The 23144-nt window shown below is 39.4% G+C and overlaps 2 protein-coding genes across 3 annotated transcripts; both read right to left on the bottom strand.

Moving 5' to 3' along the window:
- Positions 1-6: 6 nt before the first annotated feature.
- Positions 7-12402, bottom strand: LOC122548140 (cyclin-L1-like). Of its 2 annotated transcripts, XM_043686687.1 has the most exons (6): positions 11862-12402; positions 11664-11738; positions 10422-10531; positions 3272-3392; positions 3114-3178; positions 7-2798 (listed from the first exon to the last, which is right to left on the bottom strand). In XM_043686687.1, exons 1-6 carry the CDS (start codon positions 12063-12065, stop codon positions 2774-2776), a joined length of 600 nt encoding a protein of 199 aa, XP_043542622.1. In that variant the 5' UTR covers positions 12066-12402; the 3' UTR covers positions 7-2773. The 2 variants fall into 2 exon arrangements, with proteins under 2 accessions (XP_043542622.1, XP_043542623.1); XM_043686688.1 differs by lacking the exon at positions 7-2798 and having other exon boundaries at positions 3110-3178; positions 11862-12401.
- A 496-nt stretch (positions 12403-12898) lies between these two features.
- Positions 12899-21677, bottom strand: LOC122548141 (ankyrin repeat domain-containing protein 65-like). Its single transcript, XM_043686690.1, has 2 exons — positions 21238-21677; positions 12899-13048 (listed from the first exon to the last, which is right to left on the bottom strand). Exons 1-2 carry the CDS (start codon positions 21475-21477, stop codon positions 12899-12901), a joined length of 390 nt encoding a protein of 129 aa, XP_043542625.1. The 5' UTR covers positions 21478-21677.
- Positions 21678-23144: the final 1467 nt, after the last annotated feature.

Raw genomic sequence — 23144 nt, 5'->3', positions numbered from 1 at the left:
AGAAAGGACTACAGAGTTCGAAAGGCCTTCACTTTATCTCCAAAAGCGTACTATTGTAAAAGATAAAAACGCCATCAAGACTCATCTAGCAGATCTATTGCAAGTATTCATTAGAAACTGTGGTATAACAAGATTTGTAAAGTGACCAGCTTTAACAAACTAGGCCATAAGCTTCGGTCATTGCAATTACCCAGAGTATACAATAAAAGCAGAGGGGATGAAGATGCTGACTACATCACAGCTACAGAACTGAAAGGCCTTGTTCTAAACATTTTAAAAGCAGAAGACAACTGCTAGCTTTGGTCTGATATGACAACACAGACAGGAAGCTCTCTGTTTCAATGTCCACAACTTTGTCCCACAATCTATGTTTAGCCTTATACTGCACAAGCCCATTTCTTACATTTCACATTGTCTAAGCACAGGTTTTCTTTTAAGACTACCACTTTACCTGCTACTCAATGCTCATGTTAACCATTGATCATGGCTGTGACCTGAACATGTATTGTTTGTTACATCGGTGCAATGTAAATCCGCAGTATGCATTCTGCCTACAGAAAGTTGACATGGCTTGATTAGCTTAAATTATGGATTGAGATTATTGTAATAATATTAAATTTAACTTTTAAATATTAATTAATTTGTATTGTTTACAATGATCATAATGGCAACACTTGCGACCTCAAGCAAAACTTTATTAATTGAAAATACACCTTCAATCAATTGGGATCAATCATACCAAGGGAAAGGTTAAATCACAATTTATTACCTGAATTACCATTTAGGAAAGTGTAGCAGCAAAAACAAAAGGTCTGTTAAGATTGAGAGAATGCTGTTCACCAGCATACATTTTTTATACTACATTCAACACTAATACTGGGCAAATTGTACATAATTGGGGGGGTAGGGGGAATTAATCACTTTGCTGCGCAGAACATGATCTTTGTCAGAAAGTCATGACCATAAAGCTTTTCATTTTGTATACATCAGGACAGATAAAATACCAACTGGAGTAACGATTTAAGGGTAGCACAAGTTTTAGTGGTTAGTAGTGCTGCCTCAGTGCCAGGGATTCAGGTTCAATTCCAGCCTTGGGTGACCGTCTGAATGGAGTTTGTAAGCTTACCACACCTGCGTGGGCTTTTGCCAGTTGCTCTAGTTCCCTGACTGCCCAAAGTAGTGCAGATTAGGAAGACTGGACTGGGTAAATGCAGCATTGTCGGTACAGACCAGGGCACTGGGTTTGAAGGAGTACCATTCAGACGGTCAAATGGCCTTGTTCCACACTGCAGGGATTCTATGATACTGTCAAATAGGTTGTTAAGCAATTGGCAAATGAACCTATTGGTTGAGGTACTGCCCTGTAGAATGCACCAGGGGACTGTAATCATCACTTAGTTTACATTCAGATGGTCAAACCCTGCATATAAACTTATGTAGTTTCAAGCAAATATAGGTGAGCCATATTGCTTGTGGAATTCAATATGTAATTGGTTGTTAGTGCAATTCTTGACACACTTAGGATTGATGTGTTGCCCAAATGGATAATCACATCTTAAGTTGGACACTATTCAGTTTTGCAAGCACACGCTGGTGGAGTATGGTCAATAGTCTACTGAAGGGGTGCGCTGCTTGATACGATCTACCTGTAATTGATATACCTGATCCATGTAACTGGCATCATACCGAAACTCAATTTTCCTTGTTCTAGGCAAAACATTTCTGACTTGACAGCAGTATGCTGTTAGAGAATATCACTCATATCGATATTACGTAAAATGACTAACATCACCTGTCAGTTACACCTGCTTCAAGTTTCTCATCCGCACAGAGTAATTTGACGTAGACTTGACAAGTCTAAAACACAGCAGCCAGAATCGCAGTCATTAACTTGCATGATACTCAGTGAGCAATTATCTCACTGTGATAAACGAAGACTGTTTTAAAGCATCCAAGTTTCAACATCACATAATCATGGTAAGCAAATGGCTTATTCTCCATTTGGAAGGTTTTGATAAGGCCAACTTTACAACATATGCCATATGTTGTCTCACGGTGTAAATGGCTATTCCCTTTGAAATTTTGTTATCTTTTGTTGAATGCAAGACAAGTAGCTTCGATAGCACCTCCCATTTGTCAGACAAGGAAACTAGTGAAGAAATAATTTATCAACTTACAAACTATGTTAAATAATTAAAAGGTGACAGATGAATTAAAAACATTAGGAGCAATTGTATTAGAAATTTCATTTGTCAAACTCCCCTAGCCATATGGGCTTCCCCTCCACCCAGACATAGCTCAAGCAGTGAGCTAAATTTACATTCATATAGGAAACAACCAGAATTCTTGGTTGGAAGGTCTAATCAAGTTTAGATTGCAGCCTGTAAACAGTTTAAAACTAGCAGTAATAAGAATGCGGTCAAATCTTTCTATCTGTACCAGTTAAATATTTTGAGTATGCTGTAGCATATAACGTGATTTAGGTCCTTCCCTTCAACATGCTTTAAAATTTCACATTCTAATACTCAAGACTAGAAACATTAGATATATAATCTAAATTACTGAAAGTACGTGATGAATATCCAGAAGTCAATACAAATCCTTCAAAACCCCGCCAGAACTAGAAGACGTTGCCAGATGTTTTGTGACTACTTCAGTGAATAGCTGTCTCGGATGAGAGCTTGCACTGGATTGGCTGAAGGGGTAGCCAATCAAAGGCCATCCTTAGGTCATGAAGTTGAGAAGCAGTTCAGAGGGCAGAGTTCTTTGAGTTCTATGACTTACCATCATGGACTACCCTTTAATTAAAAAGAGTAGAAAAAAGAACAAAGTTAAATTGAGCTCTCCTTTGTGACACTGAACAAACAAGCCATGAAAACAGTATGCAGAAATTATGGTACCATGTTCATAAATTTATAGTACAAATGTTCACCATTGAAAATATGATTCGTTACACTGAATTATGCACCCAGTTCTGTATAGATACAAAAGTTAGAATACCAACTGTAAACATTTTAGCTTTTTAAATTTGATATACATTACAAATCTTAAACACATTATTTCAATTCCACATACAGTTTCCATGGCTCTACAAAGTCAAAGAAGCAACTTACCAAGCTGTTTGCACAAGTGTTTGATTCCTTTCACACTCAAGCACTTGAAGATACATAAAGATTATCTAGAAAGAAGGGGAAGGGGGGGAGAAGTTATTTTTTTTTAAATCTTACACTTCTAGTTGTATTAAAGAAAAATTAAATATCTACCAGTTTACCTTGTGTGGATGCTTTACATGAACGCAAAATCCCAATTCCTTTAGTACTCGTCTTTCTGCTTTGATCACTTGGTTTTTGGTGTTAATGTAGTTTTGGTCAAGTATCAGTGGTGTTGGAGTCCTGGTTTAAAAAAATTAAAACTATTTGCAGTCTAAAACAGAAACACTTGCAATTAGTTTGTACTTCTAATACTCCTTAAAAACAAAAGGGACTTTTTCCTTTCCAACCAACCATCAGAAGAAACTCCTGTAACTGCCTCCAAAGCCTTGGTCTTGTGCTGTCCATTTCAAACTGAAAATTACGCAGCAAATATGCTGAACAGCCTGATTTGCTGTTACCACCAGCAACGAGGGAAATAATATGCTCAAGTAGTAGGGCCTACCTAATAAAATAATACTATTAAAATTGATTGGTGGTTAGTAATTTTTGTAACCAATTACTGAGAATTACACAGTATATCTAAATAAATTCAAAACTAAACCACTTGCATTTTCTTAATTTTCATATTTTAATCAACACCATACTCATATGGTACAATAAATATCAAATCGTTGAAGACCTGCCAATTAGAATGCAATTCAAGTGCACAATGCAGACGTCATCCTGATCATAATCTCTTTACTTAACTTTATGCTGCTGTTCTTTCTTCTGATGCCAATCTGCTCAAAAAATACACAACCAGAAATCTTTTTTTCCAATGTTGTCATCTTAAACAGCAGAAAATACATATTTGTAAAACACTTCAAATTGAGAATGCTGTTTTTATTTTGTTTGCACACGATTTGCTGCATCATTCACTCCATGGTTGCTCCCAAGAAAATCAACTGTGTATTTTTTGACCAAATGTTTCCAAGTCACTTTTTAAAAATGTATCTGTTCACCTACAAGCTGTACCTGCCTAACTTCAAATTTACATGATGTAGAGGTGCATTTGTTGACTTTAAGGCTTATTGTTGTTCTTTTCAATCATACTATTAAAAAGTTAGTTTAAAACAGTTAACAGCGAGTACCGTTATACCAAATAGAGCTCCACACTGACGCAATACACTAGCCATGGGCCAAATAGCTTATGTTTGGTTTTTTAAGGAAGTTAACTTAAAACTGTGTTTGATTCAATTGAGTTTGCAGACAAGGCATGCTCAATTTAAGTACCATGGCAATTCAACATGTGGCTATGGTAAAGTTCAGGATTTATTCAAAGACTCAAATATATCTGCTCTGAGGTCAACATTCCAGGCCTTAAATTGCAACAACCACATTTTATACCCGTCTTAGCCCCACAGATCTATTAGGTGCATCACTACTTTGGATGTAATTTTAGCATCTTATTTCCTGCAGATTCTGTAACACTATCAGCCTTCTACCTCTAAACAAAGAATCTTCACAGTCTTGTGAGGAACTTTAATGCTAGGATGTATTCGTATGCACTAAAATCTTAAATCAGTACCAAACTAATTTTAAAGTTACAAGTTGAATGGTCAGTGAATCTAAACTGACTTTTCCAGGCTAGCATATTAGGAAGAATAATCAGCAGCCAAATAGCATTAGCAGATTTCAGAGAAGTCTCATTAATGCACTCTGTCCAAGCAGCAACATTTCGGTTGGTAACGAAATATTACAGGTCAGGAAAATTACATTTTATAAACTTATGCCCAAAATCTACATGAGGAGATAAAGTAAAAAGTATCAAGACACGACATTCAAAGGCACTCAGGAAAGTTATTAAACAGAAATAGCCACCAAAAAGATTACATACATTAGCAAGTTAGAAATCCAGGCCTTAGAAAGTTGTTCTCACTGAAACATTTGTTAATACTGAATTTTCTTCTAATGCTTATGATGTAATGACCCATACATTTCTACATTATATAACTCCTCTGCAGGTTGCTTCTTCTATCCCTGAAATGTGACTCAGTCTCTTCTGCCCCAGCTGAAATTATAAGGAGGCAGAGGTGAGTACTGCTATTAACACTTGTCAAAATGAGTTTCTAACCGCTATTTAGGGATACTCAGACTAGCTATTCTATTTAATTCTAAGCACTCCGAGTCAATAACTTGTAAAAGAAATAATTCGGTGAAGAGCAATCTTAATAGAATATGCAGTTGGTCCCATTGACATTAGTTTGGACTTTTAGAAGTTTAACTTAGATTCACTTTCCAAATATTCACTTATCAATTATTTAAGTTCATAAAGACAAGTGTTTGAACAAGTTTCAGATACAAACTGTTAAACTGCAACAAAGTTTATCACAATTTAACTTTTCAAGATGAACAGTTTCACTACAGACTTGTTTCGAACAGTTCAACATTTACACAGGTCAATACGCAATTTTCCAAGTAGTACTGTCACTTAATTATTTCTCAGTCACCAATATGGAGCTGATATTCCAGATTTCCATAATCAATCTGCACCAGACTGATGAGTTTACATTATTTCTTCCTGACTAAATTAATGTGTCTAATGTTGAAGACAGATGAAAACTACTACGTGTGCGCAACATTGAGAAATACACACCAGCAGCCCTGTGGTGTAATTCTAGTCTGAGCTCAGTAAGACAGCATTTGCAACAAATAGATTTGGTAGAAAAGCAAGAGGAAAAACAAAAGTATCAGCTTGGTTGAGTTCCTTCTTCTGATTATAGATTAATGTTTACAAATGTCTCACTTGTCTCCATAGCCAATTCATCAAAAATCACTACCTGAAGATGATCTGGCTTGGAGATATTATTCACAGATTCACTCCCCAAAAACTGAAGTAAGAAAATGAAAAATTCACAGCAAATATGCAACAGAAAGCTTTAAAACCAACTTTAAATAGCAGTTGCACATTCACCCATCTAATAGTCACTATCTTAACAGCTTGCTTTGTCTTGCCAGTGCAAAGTTTTCCATTTATACAAATTTGGAATGTGCAATCTATAATGGAAGCTAAGCTGCTGCACAGTAATTGCAACCTCCCACAATTGGTGGGACACGTGTAACTTTTAATTTCTGTGTGCTTTTAATGTACATTGCAAATGATTTCCAATATCGTGTCTTAAAACTGTTATACATTCAAGTAGATTTAAATACACCTAAAGAGCATGGAAAATACATCTATACATATACTTGTCTTATCCCCCAACCTTTTCCAAAACAGTCAGTTTGCCAAATGGTCCTGAGAAACCAACAGAAAAAATGCTGACACTTAAAATGCTGTTTACATTCTTGTGTTGGATTAGAAATATTAAGATTTTTTTTCTAAATCCATGCAACATGTCTGTGCTGATGTATAGACATTACTAAAATCCAAGTCTAAAGATAATGCATTTAAATAAAACTGGTAATGAAGGACACTACAAACTGACTCACCACAAATACTATTTTACCAATGAATACTGAGAATGTTAGATACTCTGGGAAAATAATCTTCCAAAATAGAGACAAGATTGGCATCATAGTTCATTAAATTTTGGTCGGAACTAGTTTAGTGACATTCCTATCTTCAGCCGTTTAAGTTTCTATACCATTACTTACCACCATTTTCAGGAGAATAGGTTAAGTTGTTCCCACAATACTAATATAGCACTTCATTGCTCCCACTCTACCTATCCTATTGATAGGATCTTCCATACACTGGCTTACCAATTTGAAATTAAGCACTGTTTGATTTAGCACCATTTCTTCATTGGCTCAGTTAAGATTTTATCAACAATCGGAGATGCAATACTAAGTACAAATCTTTAAGATAATACAATTCAGGTATTATTCAGCAAATTCTGGTATACCTCTCCACATTATGGGTTTTCATTGCTGGACAGCCTTTCTGCAGTTCTGACACTTTGTAAATTTGGTGGCAGTGTAAGATAACTTAATTACTCACACATAGTAGGAAACATTTGTTCTACATCCACGATCAGGTCTATTTGGTACCTATATACCTCAAAGTTACTCCTCATACTTCTATATTCCAGTGAAAACAATGGATTTGGAGATACCGGTGTTGGACTGGAGTGTACAAAGTCAAAAATCACAACACCAGGTTAAACCTGTTGGACTATAACCTGATGTTGTGATTTTTAACCAGTGAAAACAAGGCTAGTTGCTTCAATCTTTTCCTGTAAGAGGGCCCACTACTTACAATATCAATCTGAACAAACTTCTTCTGAAGCACTACCGTGCATTCACACTTGCTCTTAAAAAGACCGAAATTCCACAATATGGATGTTGTGGTCTTATCAATGTCCTATACAACTGTAATATAACAGCCTTACTTTTACGCTCAATTGGTCTTGCAATAAAGAACAGCTTTTCACTCGCCTTCTTTATCACATGCTGTACCTACAAACTAACTTTTGAGGTACTGCACCTCTGAATTCTGCAGTTATTCACTATTTAAGTAATGTCATGCTTTATTCTTCCTGCCAAACTACTTCACATTTTTCCAGATTATACCCCAACTGCTCACTCATTAAATCCTGGCCCACCTGCATCTTTCTGATGACCTAACAGCTGCTTAACTCAGTGCGTCACCTACTACTATCCCTTCACTTCCCTTATCCAAATCATTGATATCAATTGTAAAAACAGAGGCCCCTGCACAGATCCCTGCTGGACTCTCTCTACTTGTCAAAACTTGCCAGTTGGCATTAAATATACAAGCCAATTACAGTAAAGAATCTTCACAAGATTAACATTCCAAGCACAATCCACTTGCCATATTTTGGACACTTTTTGCTTCAATCATAAAGCAAGATGAACCCATCTACAGAAGTGCAAAAGCTAGAGCACATGTATGATGAATGACAGAACTGTCAAATTCTTATCTGTCTACAATTTCAATCTTTACTCTCAAAAGCAAGCACTAAAACCCTAGTGTGTAAAGCAAGCACATTGGTCTGACTTCACTAAATCAGTCTTTCAAAGGCCATTTTAAGAAGTTAGTAGAAAAGGTGTTTCCAAGCTTTATATTTCTGAAGCATACTAACCTCCCTCTCATTCAGAATATATAACTAAAAAACCAAGGCAAAAATGTGATGGTACCACCTGGACAGCAAAGACAAAAAGCTGAGAACCAAGTACAGGAGTTCCTAGGTTTTAATGGTGTTGTGCCCAACCTTCCAAAGCCCCCGATTCCAGTGACCCGTTCAAAGAGCACTGGTTCTCCATCGGGACCAAACGGCACTTCTTATTTTCACTGTTGCCATGTCGACAGCTTCATCTTTACGTACCATTCCACATCACCCAGTCTTTGGTAAATGTAGTTGGTCGCTGTTAGGTTGGTTGCAAGGGAAAAAAGAATAAAAGTCAATATTGCATTTTAACTTCATGCACATTAGTAAAAACGATCACAGTAAGAAGTAATCCGAGAACAATTTTCACATTCATGTTACTCAAGACAAATAGTTTTCTACAATAGCCTTTTGCTTAAGGCTACAGTGAAATTGTGGTTAATCACTTTTTTTGACTAAACGAAGAATTCATTCCGCTACATCACTTAGTCAATAAACGTGGTGAAAAGGGAATTCACTTTCCCATCCCCGCAAAGTGACATAACAGTTGTAAAATTTAAACTTCTGATCAAATGTAGCCTTTCAATTTCAACTATACAAGACATCACTTGTTCCATTTACACAATTCTACAGAATTAAAAATGTGAGGAGAAAGTGAGGTCTGCAGATGCTGGAGATCAGAGCTGAAAATGTGTTGCTGGAAAAGCGCAGCAGGTCAGGCAGCATCCAGGGAACAGGAGAATCCTGAAGGGCTTATGCCCGAAACGTCGATTCTCCTGTTCCCTGGATGCTGCCTGACCTGCTGCGCTTTTCCAGCAACACATTTTCAGAATTAAAAATGTCACTAGCTTCAATTATACAGATATACAAATTCGCACAATGCAGCATTATTTCTTACAGCTCTTCACACTTGAGAAAGTCAATATTTGTAAATTATTTTTTGTTTTTCTGATACATGGGCAGAGGAGTACAGTGGTAATGCATTCAGAGCAACTTTAAATAGACTCAAGTCTGATACCCTTCTGCACCCAGACTCATACTGCCCATTTTCTAGTTGTTTTCCTTTTTGCCAGTGTCTCCAGGCTGCCTTCTTCAGAGATGGGAAATAGCATCAGAATATTGCATCATGACTTATGAACACTTCAATGAAATCCAGACTTATCAGTTTGTTTCACTGGACTTCCTCTCATCTATTTGGCCAATTCTCAAAACGGTCATATTTCAGCCAGCAATTTTGCAAGCTAAGTGAAGGTACCTTTATATCTGGTGTTTCAGTCTCGGTTACAAAGAAACCAATGTCTGTCTGTTCCCTCCTTGCACTCACATTGTTATAACAAAATTCAAGGTCCCAGTGGCAGAACCCATACTTTAGATTGGGAACTGTTGATACTATACAAAAAGAGTGCAATCTTCAGAAGGAAACCCAGTCTCCCTCCAACAGCAACACTCCTATATAGTGCTAAAAGCAATTATACCTAATCACAATAGAACAAAGTTCAATTCACAACGATACATCATTCTTGCCCAACTTATTTCAGAATATTATGGCAAAAGATAAATATCCCCCTTTAACTTCAATTGATGTGCAGCAGCTATGAACTTAACATGCAGTACGAATGTAAAATCTATTATGACTTCCCAGCTTATACTTTCTCATTTGTACTAAATGTGCTAATATTTTATTCCCAATCCAAAATTACAAAATTTCCTTTGACCAGACAAACCATTGTTATTTTTGTTCTGAGTTCATGCTTGCTCCAATTTGTGTTCAAGGATTACAGAAATCACTTGCACTACACAAGTAACTATGCGTTACCCACAGCTCAGGTAACAATCATTAGCAAGCTACTTGCCCGTAATCTTAATGCCAGTCCCAAACATACTCCAACAGGAATAACTGGACAGTAATAAGTTCTTCCTGTTCATCCTTCCCCAAAACTTGTCACTGTGATCAAGTATAGTAACAATGAAATAGGACCTGCTCTTTCAGCACCGACTCTGCTGATATGTATGACTGATTACATCACTACTTTCCCCACTTGGTCAACACTGAAGAAAATCAGATACAAAGTGATTAGGAGGTACCCTGAAAGCTTGGTCAAGCTAAGGAATGCTTTTTGAACATTAAAAAATACTGGACTTGAAGACAAGGGCTTACCTTTTGCCTCTTAGCTGACGCAAATGGTGGAATACATTTATCACATCTCTCACACGACGAGGTGCTTCTTCTATTTTAGATGCAAGATTGATACAAGCCATTGCAACAATCTGAAAAGAAATCATTTTGCTTATCAGCTAAATTGTCCAGGATATTAATTTCTCAGTCAGTGGATTACTTTGCAATAGAAATTGCATATCACTGAAAATGATCCTTTTAGGCCATCTCTCAAAGGCAAATGGATGTTTAGGCATCCAGATATCAACTAGTACATTTTGCTCTCTTCACAACATAAGGCAATGTGAACCTTTTTCTTAAACCACAAAACTGGACGTTTGAGGAAGTGGGACAAAGGCATCTATAAATACTCGTAGTTTACTGAAGCCAGTGCTTAGCTCAGCATCAGAAGAGTGAAGAACAAATTAGCCTCTTCCAATGAGAGGTAAAGTGCAGACAAACATTTTCTACTGTCTACATTGAGATTTTATGATTAAAATCAGAGGATCAATGATTAATGCAGAGATCATTAGCTCACTAACAGCAATTCAGCTTGTCTCATACCCTAGTTGTTACCTTTGGCATGAAAATTGAATCTATCCTCATCACCCCCTCAAGCAGAGTGCATTTTCCCCCTTTCAGCTCTATTCCTAACTTAGGTGTCCAGAAGTGAATTTAGGGCAGGAAAGCATGAGATTAGAAGCACCTCTTCACAAATTGTGATGGAAAATTTAAACTCAGTAAAACCCACTCCAAGTAACTAATGTAGACATCAATTGAAAATTGCAGAAACACAATTTGCCAGACAAGACCGCTGAGGTTACGTTATGAAGGCAATAAAGAGTTAAGCAAGCTCACAATCAAATTTAACTGCATCGCTAATAATCATTGCTGACGTTTAAAACAAGAATTTGAAGCGTTAAACATATTTCACCTCAAGCCTAACCTTAACACAGAGTCCAACTCCACACATTTTCGGATAACGTTTGGAATTTGAAATAGTGATCCAATTGGGGGGGGGGGATGGTGCCTCTCCCCGTTGAACGGCAAATCACTTCCATTTTGGAGGAAATGACTGGCCTCCATTTCCCACAGGGTTCGCTCGGAGCTGGGCTGAAACGATCGAATTCAAACCAAAGAGCGGAAGTGATCGGAGCGGCCCGGCCCAGCCCAAGCGGGCCCGGCCCAGCCCAAGCGGACCCCCCTCCTCCCCCACAGGCCAAGGGGCCCGCCCGCGGGACTCACCTCGAAACTGTGTTTGACGAAGGACTTGGAGAAGAAGAAACGCTGGAAGAGAACCTGAGCTGTCGCCATGGCCACCTGCGGGCGGGGAGAACACAGAAAACGGGAGAGCGTTAGCGACCGGAGACGAGGATAAAGCGCGGCCTCCGCGTCGCGGCCTGAGCCTGAGCCCGAGGCCGCATTACCCAGCCGGCCACCCACCTGCGGTAAACGCAGCAGGATCCCGGCCGACTGGATCAGTTCACAGCCCAGGATCCGCAGGTCAGTCTCCACCTCCAGGTCCAGGCCATCCTGCATAGACGGCGTGGGTGAGAGCTTCTCCTCGGGGATGAGGGAGTTGTCGATGGTGAGGAAGACGGCCGAATAAACCTTGTCTCCGATCAGAATCCCCTCACCCGCCGCCATCTTGTCTCGAACAAAAAAATAAAATGGGGAAGAAAAGGAGCAGGCGCAGTGCGCGGCGCCCAACACCACCTCCGGACAGGACAAAGTGCTGTATCAACGATCCTCGGAATATAGATCTCCACAAAACACCTAAAACCAACCAGGAAGACGCCTTGAAATCCACCTCATAGACGCCCAACTGACGGGATCGCGCTTCTGATTTGTTCCATTTATCACAAATTCCAACTACATGAGGTGACTCTCCAGGTTTCGCAATAGTGACGGGGAAATGCCGTGACGTAATTTCGGGAAAGTCTCTGATCACTTCACCACTGCGGAGGGAGCGAGGCCCGGAACTCATTTCGCCAGCGCGCGCCGCCGGGCTGACGTCAGCGACAGTTCCTCCATTGTGACGCACTGGTCGATGCGTATTGGCTGGCGCGCTGCGAAATGACACTAGCACGTGTTTTCCTGGAATCCAGAGACTGTTGCCCGCTGCCTGTGGGTGTATCAATGGAACTATATGGTCCTATAAATGAACGCCTAGTAATGCAGGCTAACTCCAGTCACTGAAAACAAGATCAAGCACAGTGTTAACAGTGCTTTAATTCATTTCCTGCATGAATGAATACGTTGCAAACCAAAATTTGAGACCCAACAGAAATCAAGACCCGTTGCAAATAATAGTGGAGTACCTTTTATTTGATTGGCTCTTTTTTCGATGAAAGTAAAACGAAACTGCTGGGAACACTGAAAAAGTCAGTCAACATCTGCACAGAATCTGCTCCTCATCTTCAGACAGCCAATGCAGAAGCGGCGTAGGCCTTTTGTATGTGGTTTGCCTATGGTGCCCATCAACAAGCCCAGCTTTGGTGTGGCCCAAGGGTGTACGAATTGTGCTTTCCTGCCTCACTTTTGCAGCTTAGTCTGTGCCCAAGGCACCGTGTGCAAGTGAGGCTTTTCACAAGTCGACACCTGTTCCCAGCATAGCAGCTGTCTGACTCCTAGAACAAATCAATTACATATTTGATTAATCAAACTCAAAATGCCAAAGTTCTCATATTTCAGCATTAGAATGGTCTGTTTCTAGTAAACACTTGGGAAAATAGTTTACTAAATCAGATCAAGAATTTTATGTTTGTCTTCTCTCTGCTGGTTTGTCATAATTATGTATCATTTTCCAGTTTTACTGGGTTTTCCATCCAGGTAGGATCAAATATTCTAAGTTATAAAGATAGATTGATGAAACCTCAGCAATTTAATTTCAACAATATTCTTCATTGAACTATTCCATTGTCATGGATGCTTTCATACCTCTGTCACTTCTTTGTCAGATTGTAATGTGCAGGTGGGGAATGAGACATACTGGTCCAACTCACCTTGTATACTTAAAAATGGAGGACCGATATGATTATGCTGATTTCCAAGTATTACTGTTTATTAACTGGTTTGCCCCTTGGTAGGGATCAGCCTTGTGGTTCTGCCAATCTGTAGGGCTTGAATGTCTCCTTTGTGCTCTGCAATTGATACTGGATGGCAATATTACAAATTGATATTATACAGTAATTTTAATGTAATAAAACATCTCTTAAGTTCACAGGCTCTCTTCACTCCAAGTTGATGTTGTAGCCATTTTGCTTCAATCCCCAGACTCCTCTCAAAAAGCCACATTACAACAGAGAACATCTCCCCAAAAAGCTATAAATTAGAAATTTAATCTTAAAAGCAACCTCAAGTATACCTGAATATCAGTGTACTGATTTTAAATTTTTTCAAAGTCCCCATAGGAAACGATGACATGCACAGTATAGTCACTAAGGGAAAATGTTGTGACTTAGGACTGAAAAGTAGATCATTTCAAAGTAACTATGCTGGTTGTTTTTTGCTTGTTTCCTAACCATGTACCTAGCATTGGCCATTTTAGCAGGTGCTGTGTCCAACCTTTATTGAGGACAGGTTAATGAGGCCAACAGGCATTTTCCCGTCTTTCTCCAGTGCAACCGAGGATAAATCAACAGATTTAAGGTGGGAACCCAGAAGCAGGCTGCAATAGCTGCTCCAGAGGGCTACACAGGCCCTCCTTTAATTCAAGTCATAGACATGACTTGAAACTGGGGAGTTAAAACAGAAATATCCTGGTATTTTCCCAGATTGTGGTAACCATATCCCTCTATGATAAGTCACAGCGTGAAGTGAGAAATAAAGAGGAAATGAAGGAGTTGAGGTTCAGTTAGCAGATACTCTATTTGATGTAATGGATCAGGAAAAACCTGAACAGGCAGACAGTCAGACAAAAGTGTTCATTCCTGAAAGGCTAAGAGACTTGCAACAGCAAAACAAGACAATAAAATATATATATGTGGATGCGTACTCTAAAAAGGAGGCAGAGAATATTCCAGAGGGTTATCATCTGAAAGATAGAATCCTAAGACAGAAATGGAGGCCATGGCAGGTTAGTGCAGAGGAGAAATGGGCCAACGTGCACCAGATTGTGTTGCCGTTAGCACACAGACAGAAGGTGTTATGGGTAGCACATGAACTACCTGTAGGAGGTCACCTTGGGGTATGAAAGACTCACGTAAGGTACAGAAACATTTTTGTTGGCCTGGAATGCACAAGGATGCTGTGCCGAATGTGTCATACATGCCAAATGATAGGTAAGCTAGAGGCAGTAATAAAACCAGCATCTTTGTTGCCAATTCCCTCATTTGAAGAACCTTTCATGCAGGTTATAATTGACTGTGTAGGTCCCCTCCTGAGAACTAAAAGTGGGAACCAGACTTGTTAACCATAATGGATATTTCTAGCAGATTTCCGGAGGCAATTCCATTCTGGAGTATCAAGGTAAAAAAAGTAGGAGAAAACTTAGTAGCTTTCTTCACTCAGTATGGGCTACCCAGAGAGATTCAGTCGGATCAAGGGTCAAATTTTACTGCTAGGCTGTTTAAGGAGGTGATGGATAGCTTAGGTATACAGCACTTTAAATCCAAACATCCTGAATCCCAGGCAGCTTTAGAGAGGTGGCATTAGACCTTGAAGACCACATTGAGAGCATACTGTCAGGATTACCTGAATGAGTGGAATAAATGTATTCCATTTGTATTGTTTGGGATTAGAGATGCCCCAAGTGAATCTATACAGTTCAGTCCCTTCGAGTTAATATTCAGGTATGAAGTGAGAGGCCATTTGAAATTAATTAAAGAAAAATTGACAGGACCAAAGTTGGAGATTTCACACTTAGATTATGTATCAGAGGTGAGGGAGAGATTAAATAGTGTAGGTGAGTTAGCTAAACAGCACCTAAAGAGGGCACAGTGTAGAATGAAGCAGATGGCAGGTAAAAACTCTGAGACTCGGATGTTTTCCTGAGGGGGATAACGTGTTAGTATTGTTACCAGTAATAGGAGATCCCTCCAAAGCCAGGTTTAGTAGTCCCTATCAAATTGAGAAAAAGTTGAGTCAGGTGAACTATCTAGTAAAGATACTAGATAGAAAAAAAGGTATCAGGTATATCATGTGCACGTGTTGAAGCCATTTTATACTAGAGAGAAAGAACTGGAGAAACAGCTGTTAGTTACTGCCCTGCAGAGTGAGGAATCAAGTCCAGGTGATGTGGATTTTGAGGTACCTCAAAATAGATTAACAAAGTCCATGAGGAGTGGGATAGGTTAGTAAGCTATCTGTCTCAGCAGCAAAGAATGCAGTTGAAAGATTTTTTACTGCAGTATAAGGACATACATAAGAATCCGGATAGGGAGGACTAATGCTATTGTACATGAAGTAGATATAGGGAATACTGCTCCGATAAAACAATACCCCTATTGGCTTAATCATTTCAAAGCCAGACAGGTCCAGATGGAGCTGGAGGCCATGCATCATCGAACCAAACCAGAGTGAGTGAAGTTCGCCGATCATCTTAGTTCCCAAACCAGACGGGACTCAATGATTCTGTGTGGATTATTGAAAGATTAACGCTGTTACAAAATCAGACTCATATCCAGTTCCTAGATTGGAGGACCATATCGAGAAAGTCGGATAAGCTAGTTACATCACCAAGTCGACTTAATGTGTGGTTGCTGGCAGGCACCTTTATCAGAGATGGCAAAAGAAATTTCTGCATTTGTAACTCCAAATGGGCGATATCAGTTTAAAGTGATGCCCTTTGGAATGAAGAATACACCCACCACATGCCAAAGACTCACGAACAGAGTTTTGGCTGGATTAACAAACCATGCAGTCAATTTGGACGATGTAGTGATCTTTAGTGAGTCCAGGAAAGATCACAAAGTACAGCTGGCAGAGCTCTTTGAACGACTACAAGAAGCAAACGTAAATAAAATTGAATTTGTGAAAGCAGAGGTGATGTTCTTAGGACATAACATCGGTCATGGAAGGATGACCCCACGGAATGCAAAGACTAAGGCCATCGAGGAATTTCCACCACCAACCTCAAAGAAAGAGGTGCTTCGATTCTTAGGACTCAGCGGATTTTATCGGAAGTTTGTTCCAAACTTCAGCAGTGTAGTGGCACTGTTAACTGATTTGCTGAAGAAGAACACAAAGTTTCATTGGATAGAACAATGCCAGGAGGCATTCGACCATTTGGAATCAATATTAACCACCAAACCAGTTTTAGCTACACCAAACTTTTCAAATCCTTTTAAAGTCACCATTAATGCTAGTGACATTGGAGTTGGAGCTGTACTCCGACAGGGAGATGAGGATGGGATTGAACTGCCAGTTGGTTACTTTTCAAAGAAGATCAACATCCACCAAAGGAAATACTCCACGATCGAAAAGGAACTATTGAGTTTGGTACTGGCCTTACAACATTGTACTGTGTATGTCACGAACAATGCGTCGGAGACGGTTGTGTACGCGGATCACAATCCTCTTACATTCTTAGAACGCTTTAAAGACAAGAATATGAGACTGTTTTGTTGGAGTCTTATGTTACAGACTTCTAATTTAAAAATCGTACATGTTACGGATCGTAAGAATGTAATCGCAGATGCATTATCGTGGATTTAATGGATAAAGTTTAGATGAGATTTATATTTAATGTTGTATAGATATATACAGTTAGATGGGACGAAGTTAAAGTGAACTTAGGTTAAAGTTATCGGTATATTAGGGTACTGTGTTTAAAGAATTGAAAAAAAAAGAAAGCTTTTCATTCTGATGGTTCATTTTTTTCTTAAGCAGGGAGGTGTTATGAAGATGTAAGGTGTACTGTACCTTTAAGAGAGTTAAAAGCTAGCAGAACTATCTGACAGTACCATGTGTTCTAAACAAGATACAATGAAACCTTTTGGACCAGCAGCTAGAGTAGCTGGTTGCCTGGAGACAAAAACAAATTTGAATGCGGCCAATCAGTTTAAATTATATCCCCCAAAAAATCTACTGACAATATTAAAAGCCAATAACACAATCCAATGCTTTGGGTATATATGACGGGGAAAATTGAATAGTTGAGGGAGGCCTGCCAAGTCACCAACATATGCAGACTGCCCAGAGAATATCTTTCTTAAAGGTACCTTTATCGATCAGTGACCTGTGAAACAGAAATCCCTAAGAAGAAGAAAAGAAGACAAAGGAAGATATAAAGAGAACATTCGACAGCTGGCCAGTTTTGAAATTTGAATTTTTGGTAAATCTTAATTGGGGGTTTTATTAGATTATTATTGTAGAAGGGGAAGATAAAAGATAGGTGAGAGAAAGGAGTTGTAAATAGTTGTTAGTTAATTATCCTTTGTTATTCCTTAAGAAACGAAGTTGTTAATTTTTTACTTTAAATAGTGACCTTTGGGATAGTTCTTGAGCTTGAATTTTCACAGATTACTGTATGGATAAATCTTTTTTGTGTTGCTGGTTTAAATTAAGTGGGGGCGGGTTTACCCGGTGTTGTAACACACAACCTAAACATTCATACCAATATTCAAATACTGTACATAGTTATTCTAATCTGACCACCAGGTGGCTCTCCCTCGTCACCAAAAATGCTTTCTGCAATTTGTTTTGTTTGAAATATTTTGATTCAATTTTTCTCTCAATAATTGATTTTTTTAATGAACACATTGAATGCTTAAATAAATGAGTATCTGTTGAAAATTACTGGAATTATTAGCTTCTGAGGAACCACTTTCGTAATCAGCACCACATCTATAGTAGGCAGGAAATGTGAAGCATGCAAGTCATGTGTGAAGAGCACACAGCTTTCCTGTGTGTTCTTTAGTAATTGAACTCCATACTGAAACTTTTTGGTCTCTCCTACTGAAAATGTCAAAGAAATGATCTTCTGTTGTGCAGGCCTTGGCATAACATTTACAGACTTTGTCTGTTTATAGACAAAACAATAAAACGCATGAAGTACAGGTTTGATATGGAAAAACATTGGTGTGAAGATATCTATAATTTTGAAATTATTTATTAATCTTATTAAAGTTCTATAGTCTCATTCTATATGTAAATACTTCACACATTTTTACCATTCTAAGCAAGTTACTGTAAATGAGACAGCATCTTTTGTATTTTGGTGTTCTTGACCAAACCCTCCATCACTTGTTCAGTTTCTGCCCTTGTTCCACAGGAAACTATCATCAGCAACACATGCAACCTTTACTTGTACATCTCCAAATGTAACCTGATGATACCTGTTACCTTGCTGAGATGAGTATTGGTTAAAACCCCTCTTAAAACTAGCAAAGCATGTTGGTAAATGGTAATATCATTGAATCTCAGGGGCAACCGTCTTAGGAGATGATCATTGCCTGACACCTACTCAGCAGTGGGATGGTTACGCTAATGTTAGCAATCAGATCCTGAAAACCTTAATAGATGGAAAGATGCACTTCAAATGCTAAAATAATCCAAGGGACTGTGGGAGCTGGAGATCTGAAACAAAACCAGAAATTGCTGCAAAACCTCCGCAGGTCTGGCAGCATTTGTGAGAAGAAAGCAGAGTTAACATTTTGGCTCCATTGATTCTTCACCAGAACCCAAATGCTAAGGCCTAGAAAATAGTCCATATTTATTCTATTTGTTTTATTTCATATTGCAGTCACAAGTACAATCTGGCTTTCCATCAAGGTGGGGACTTGAGTGATTCTTATTACTTGTCAGACAAGGATCTTCTGCAGATTGTAGTGAAGCTATTGTGAGCTTTAATGATAATTGCAGTGAAGCACATGATTGCTCATGCTGAAAATGAGGGCTGTTGACTTAAGCATCATACTTATTGGTTGCCACAAATGTACCTCGGGAGATAGCAGGGGTCAAGGGGTTCTGGCTCCACATTGCTACAGCCATGTGAAGCCGTCACAGTTGGTTCTGTGGGAAATTAGCACCTTCTCACTCACTCTCCATTCCTTTATTTCTCTCACATACAGAAACAGAAATTGCTGGAGAAACTCAGCAGGCCTGCGAGCATTCAGAGAGAGAGAACAATAGTTGGACAGACAAAGGAATGGGTAAAGGTCAGCCTGGGAATATCAAATAGCTGCAAATGGGGACTCATTAGTGTTTGGCAATGGGTTGTTTGTGGGAGCAGCCTATGTGATGACAAGGTCTGTTATGTGGGGGACACTTGCTGGGGGTTAGAGCTGAAGAGCAGGAGATGGGTTGGACATAGCTGACGGTCCTGTCAATTACAGTGATGGGGAAGTTGAGGAAGAAAGTGGACATTTCAGAGGCCCCCTTATAGAAGCTGGCATCATCAGAACAGATGTAATAGAGATGGAGAAACTGGGAGAATGGAATAGAATCTTTACAGGGAGCAGGTTGTGAGGATCTAACTGTAGGAGTCAGTGGGTTTGTACTGATTATTGGTGGCCAACCTATGATTGGAACAGGAAACACATGTGGAGGAAGGGAAGGGAAGAGTCAGAGATGGACCACGTGAAGATGAGAATGGGTGAGAAAATTGGAAGCAAACTTGATAAACTTTTTCAATTCAGGATGAGAGAGGGAAGCAGCACCAATGATGTCATCGATATACTGGAGTGAGATTTGTGGATGGGGACCAGAGTCCAACTGGAACAAGGAATGTTCCATGTATCCCACAAAGAGACAGGCAAAACCGGGGCCCATGTGGGTACTCATGGCCACTCCTTTGCCATGAAGAAAGTGAGGGGAATTAAAGACAAAGTTGTTCAAAATGACAAGTTTGGCCAGATGGAGGAGGGGGTGGGATGGAGTGGGATGGGGGAGGTGGATGGGCATGGTACAGGACTTTTTTTCCAGGAAGAAGCAGTGAGCCCTGAGACTATCCTGATGGGAGACAGATGTTTAAAGTGATTGCATGTTCATGGTAAAGAGGAAGCGCTGGAGTCTCAAACTGGAAATTCTGAAACTGGCATAAAGCGCCAGAAGACACATGGATGTAAGTGGGAAGGGACTGGACACGGGTGGGGGGTGAAAATTGAGTTGATGTGGCAAGAGATGGAGTTCTGTGGACCAGGAGCAGACAGAAGCAATGGGTCTGCCAATGCATTCGTGTTTGTGGATTCTTGGAAAGAAGTAGCTGTGCAGGATTGGGAGACTATAAATTTGGAGGCAATCGGGGGAGATGACCAGATGAGATGAGATTGGTGACTGTTGTGGACACAGTGGCCTGGTGTTCCATCGTAGGGTCATGGTCCAAAGGGAGATAGGAGGAAGTATCTGAGAGCTGGTGCTTAGCCTCCATAATGCAGAGGTCAGAATGCCAGACAACAACAGTACCACTCTTGTCAGAAGACTTAATAACAAGGTCAAGATTGGATCTGAGGGCATGGAGTTCACTCAATTCAGAGGAAAATAGAGGGATATTAGTTCATAAATTCAGGACTGGATTTTGCATTGACTTACTGACTATCTTCACTATCCTCTTTGCCTTTGCTATCCTCAGTCTCCAAAAGACAGAGGATCCATTTCCTTTCCCTTCATCAAGTTTGACCTTTTATTCTGACCCTTACTGTTGTGGATGGGTTTTACAGAAAGGACGATTAAAGTTAACAAGACCCCCTCTCCCAGTAGCAACAAGACAGAGAGTGGGGTTTGAAAATTGTACAACATGCTGGTGTTGGGGATGCCACAGCAACTCTAAATATGAATATGCCATTTATTTCTATTTGTAAAAAATAGCCCATTCACTTCATAATCTAAATATGCATTCTTATTGTTTTATACTTTGTTGTCTCAGGACATTAACAACCTTTTGGTGATTTCTCTCCATGGCGAGATTGGCTGTTGTTTCATTCCACTTGGTTTTGGCTAGCATATCAGCCCCATTACTAATCAATAGCCGTACAATATGACAGTGGCCTTTCTCTGCAGCCAGATGTAAAGGAGTCTTATCCATCCAGTTTCTGGCATGGACATCAGCGCCATGTTCAATTAGAGCTCCAGCCACTGTCACATGACCTTGGAAAGCAGCATGATGCAGAGGGGTCATTTGTAGTAGATCTCTACTGTCAACGAAAGCACCAAACTGCAACAATAATTGAGCAGCAACTGTTCCACTATCTGCAGCTCTGTGCAAAGGTGTGAGCTGGTTTCTATCTGAAGCATCCACTGTGGCATTTTGGTTTAGTAGCAGCTGCAAGATCTAAATGAAGACAAGCAAAGAAATAATCGTTAAATGCACATAATGTTACCAGGTGTCTCTTAGAAAATACAGATCACAGATATTTTAACACTTGACATTCAAGTGTTGCTTCCTTATTCAAATAATCAAACAGAATTAAAACACTTCAGTATTTTTGAGCAGAGCACTGAAGAGCCAAGATATACTTAAACTTACATCTGAAATAAGTTGGGGTGTTTGGTGGAATTTTGTTTTCGTCTCCTTTGTATGGTAACTACTGCATAACATTTGGAATGCTGGTTTTGAAAAGAATCACAGACTATCTTGCAGAACATCGTTATGAGCTATCGAGACCATAATTTCCACACTTCACAAAAATGTTTTAAAACTTATCTTCTTATAAAGTATTTCTTTTGCTTATTATAGTGTATAATTGGAATCCACAGTACTATTTAAATAAAAGTGAAGATAGCAATCAATTTTCAGCATATTTTTAAGTATTAATCTCTCATAATTGATTACACAAAAGATTAATTTTTTTTGCAATGGAAATGCAGCAAATGCGATGTTGAACTGTCACGCTGCTTTTCAGCCTGCATACAGTATTTAACAGACATCGCTGTTGACAGGCATAGCAGCTGAATGGTGATTTTATATTCGTATAGATTCCCATAGAAACATTTGCAAGCAGTGAAGCAGGGAGATCAGTCCAGACACCATCACCACAGCTCTTGAATCAGGTTCTGTTCTATATCCATTTACAGCTGGTACAAGAGCATTAAATGTCTACGGTGAACTTTCAGCTTTGCACTGCCTCCTGACTATTATTGATCAACAATTAATATTGTGCTTTGATAGAAATCAAAAAAATCTGCATTTATAATTCCTGATTTAATTTACATTGAAAAGAGGGGTATTCAGTCAGATTTTCCGAGGAGTGGCAATCTCACATGGATTCATGTGAGAAGTGAGCTTACTATTTCTGTGAGGAGATTCTGATTGGGTATCCCTCAGAAGTGTGGAAGAGAGCCTTCATTCTGACAGTTCTCTTGTAACAGACTGTAAGAGGAAGGCACACCATGGCTCCTTCTGCAAGCAACCAGCTGCCATGGTTTTAAATTTGAAATTTGAAGATCCTGGTAGCAACATTGACAGCTGCTGTCAAAGGGTAAGTATATAAGAATGGAAGGGACCCTCATGGTTCAGTGGTAGTGTCCCTGTCTGTGACCAGGAGAGCTAGGTTCAAGTCCCATCTACTCCTGTGTTGTGTCATAACATGACTGAAAGGATTTGATTTTTTAAAAATCTAGAAGTCTATTTGGACGAAGGGTCCGAGATTGGTCACACATAGGTGCCCAGAAGGGTAAGTTGACAGGTGGGTAGGGTGCCAGAGCACCTGGTAAGTAGGTGGGGGAACTGTGCAGTGTGTCTGGGAGCAGGTAGGATGTGGTGGGCTGGAAAAATTGGGTCCAGGGCAGAATGGATACAGGTCTAAGGTATTTGAATCCAGCCGAAAGGTTTGTTGGGTTTGGGTT

Source organism: Chiloscyllium plagiosum, unplaced genomic scaffold (assembly GCF_004010195.1).
Source record: "Chiloscyllium plagiosum isolate BGI_BamShark_2017 unplaced genomic scaffold, ASM401019v2 scaf_5789, whole genome shotgun sequence".
NCBI lineage: Eukaryota > Metazoa > Chordata > Chondrichthyes > Orectolobiformes > Hemiscylliidae > Chiloscyllium > Chiloscyllium plagiosum.
This window is presented reverse-complemented; position numbering and strand designations above follow the sequence as displayed.

Excerpts from the sequence above, each read along its gene's own strand:
- LOC122548140 (XM_043686687.1), bottom strand. The coding sequence starts at position 12,065 with ATGGCGGCGGGTGAGGGGATTCTGATCGGAGACAAGGTTTATTCGGCC. Across the intron at positions 10,532-11,663 it reads TCGTCAAACACAGTTTCGAG|ATTGTTGCAATGGCTTGTAT; the intron begins GTGAGTCCCGCG and ends ATTTCTTTTCAG. Across the intron at positions 2,799-3,113 it reads ACACTTGTGCAAACAGCTTG|GGTAGTCCATGATGGTAAGT; the intron begins GTAAGTTGCTTC and ends TTTTAATTAAAG.
- LOC122548141 (XM_043686690.1), bottom strand. The coding sequence starts at position 21,477 with ATGACCCCTCTGCATCATGCTGCTTTCCAAGGTCATGTGACAGTGGCT. Across the intron at positions 13,049-21,237 it reads TGGAGAGAAATCACCAAAAG|GAGTCAGACAGCTGCTATGC; the intron begins GTTGTTAATGTC and ends GATTTGTTCTAG.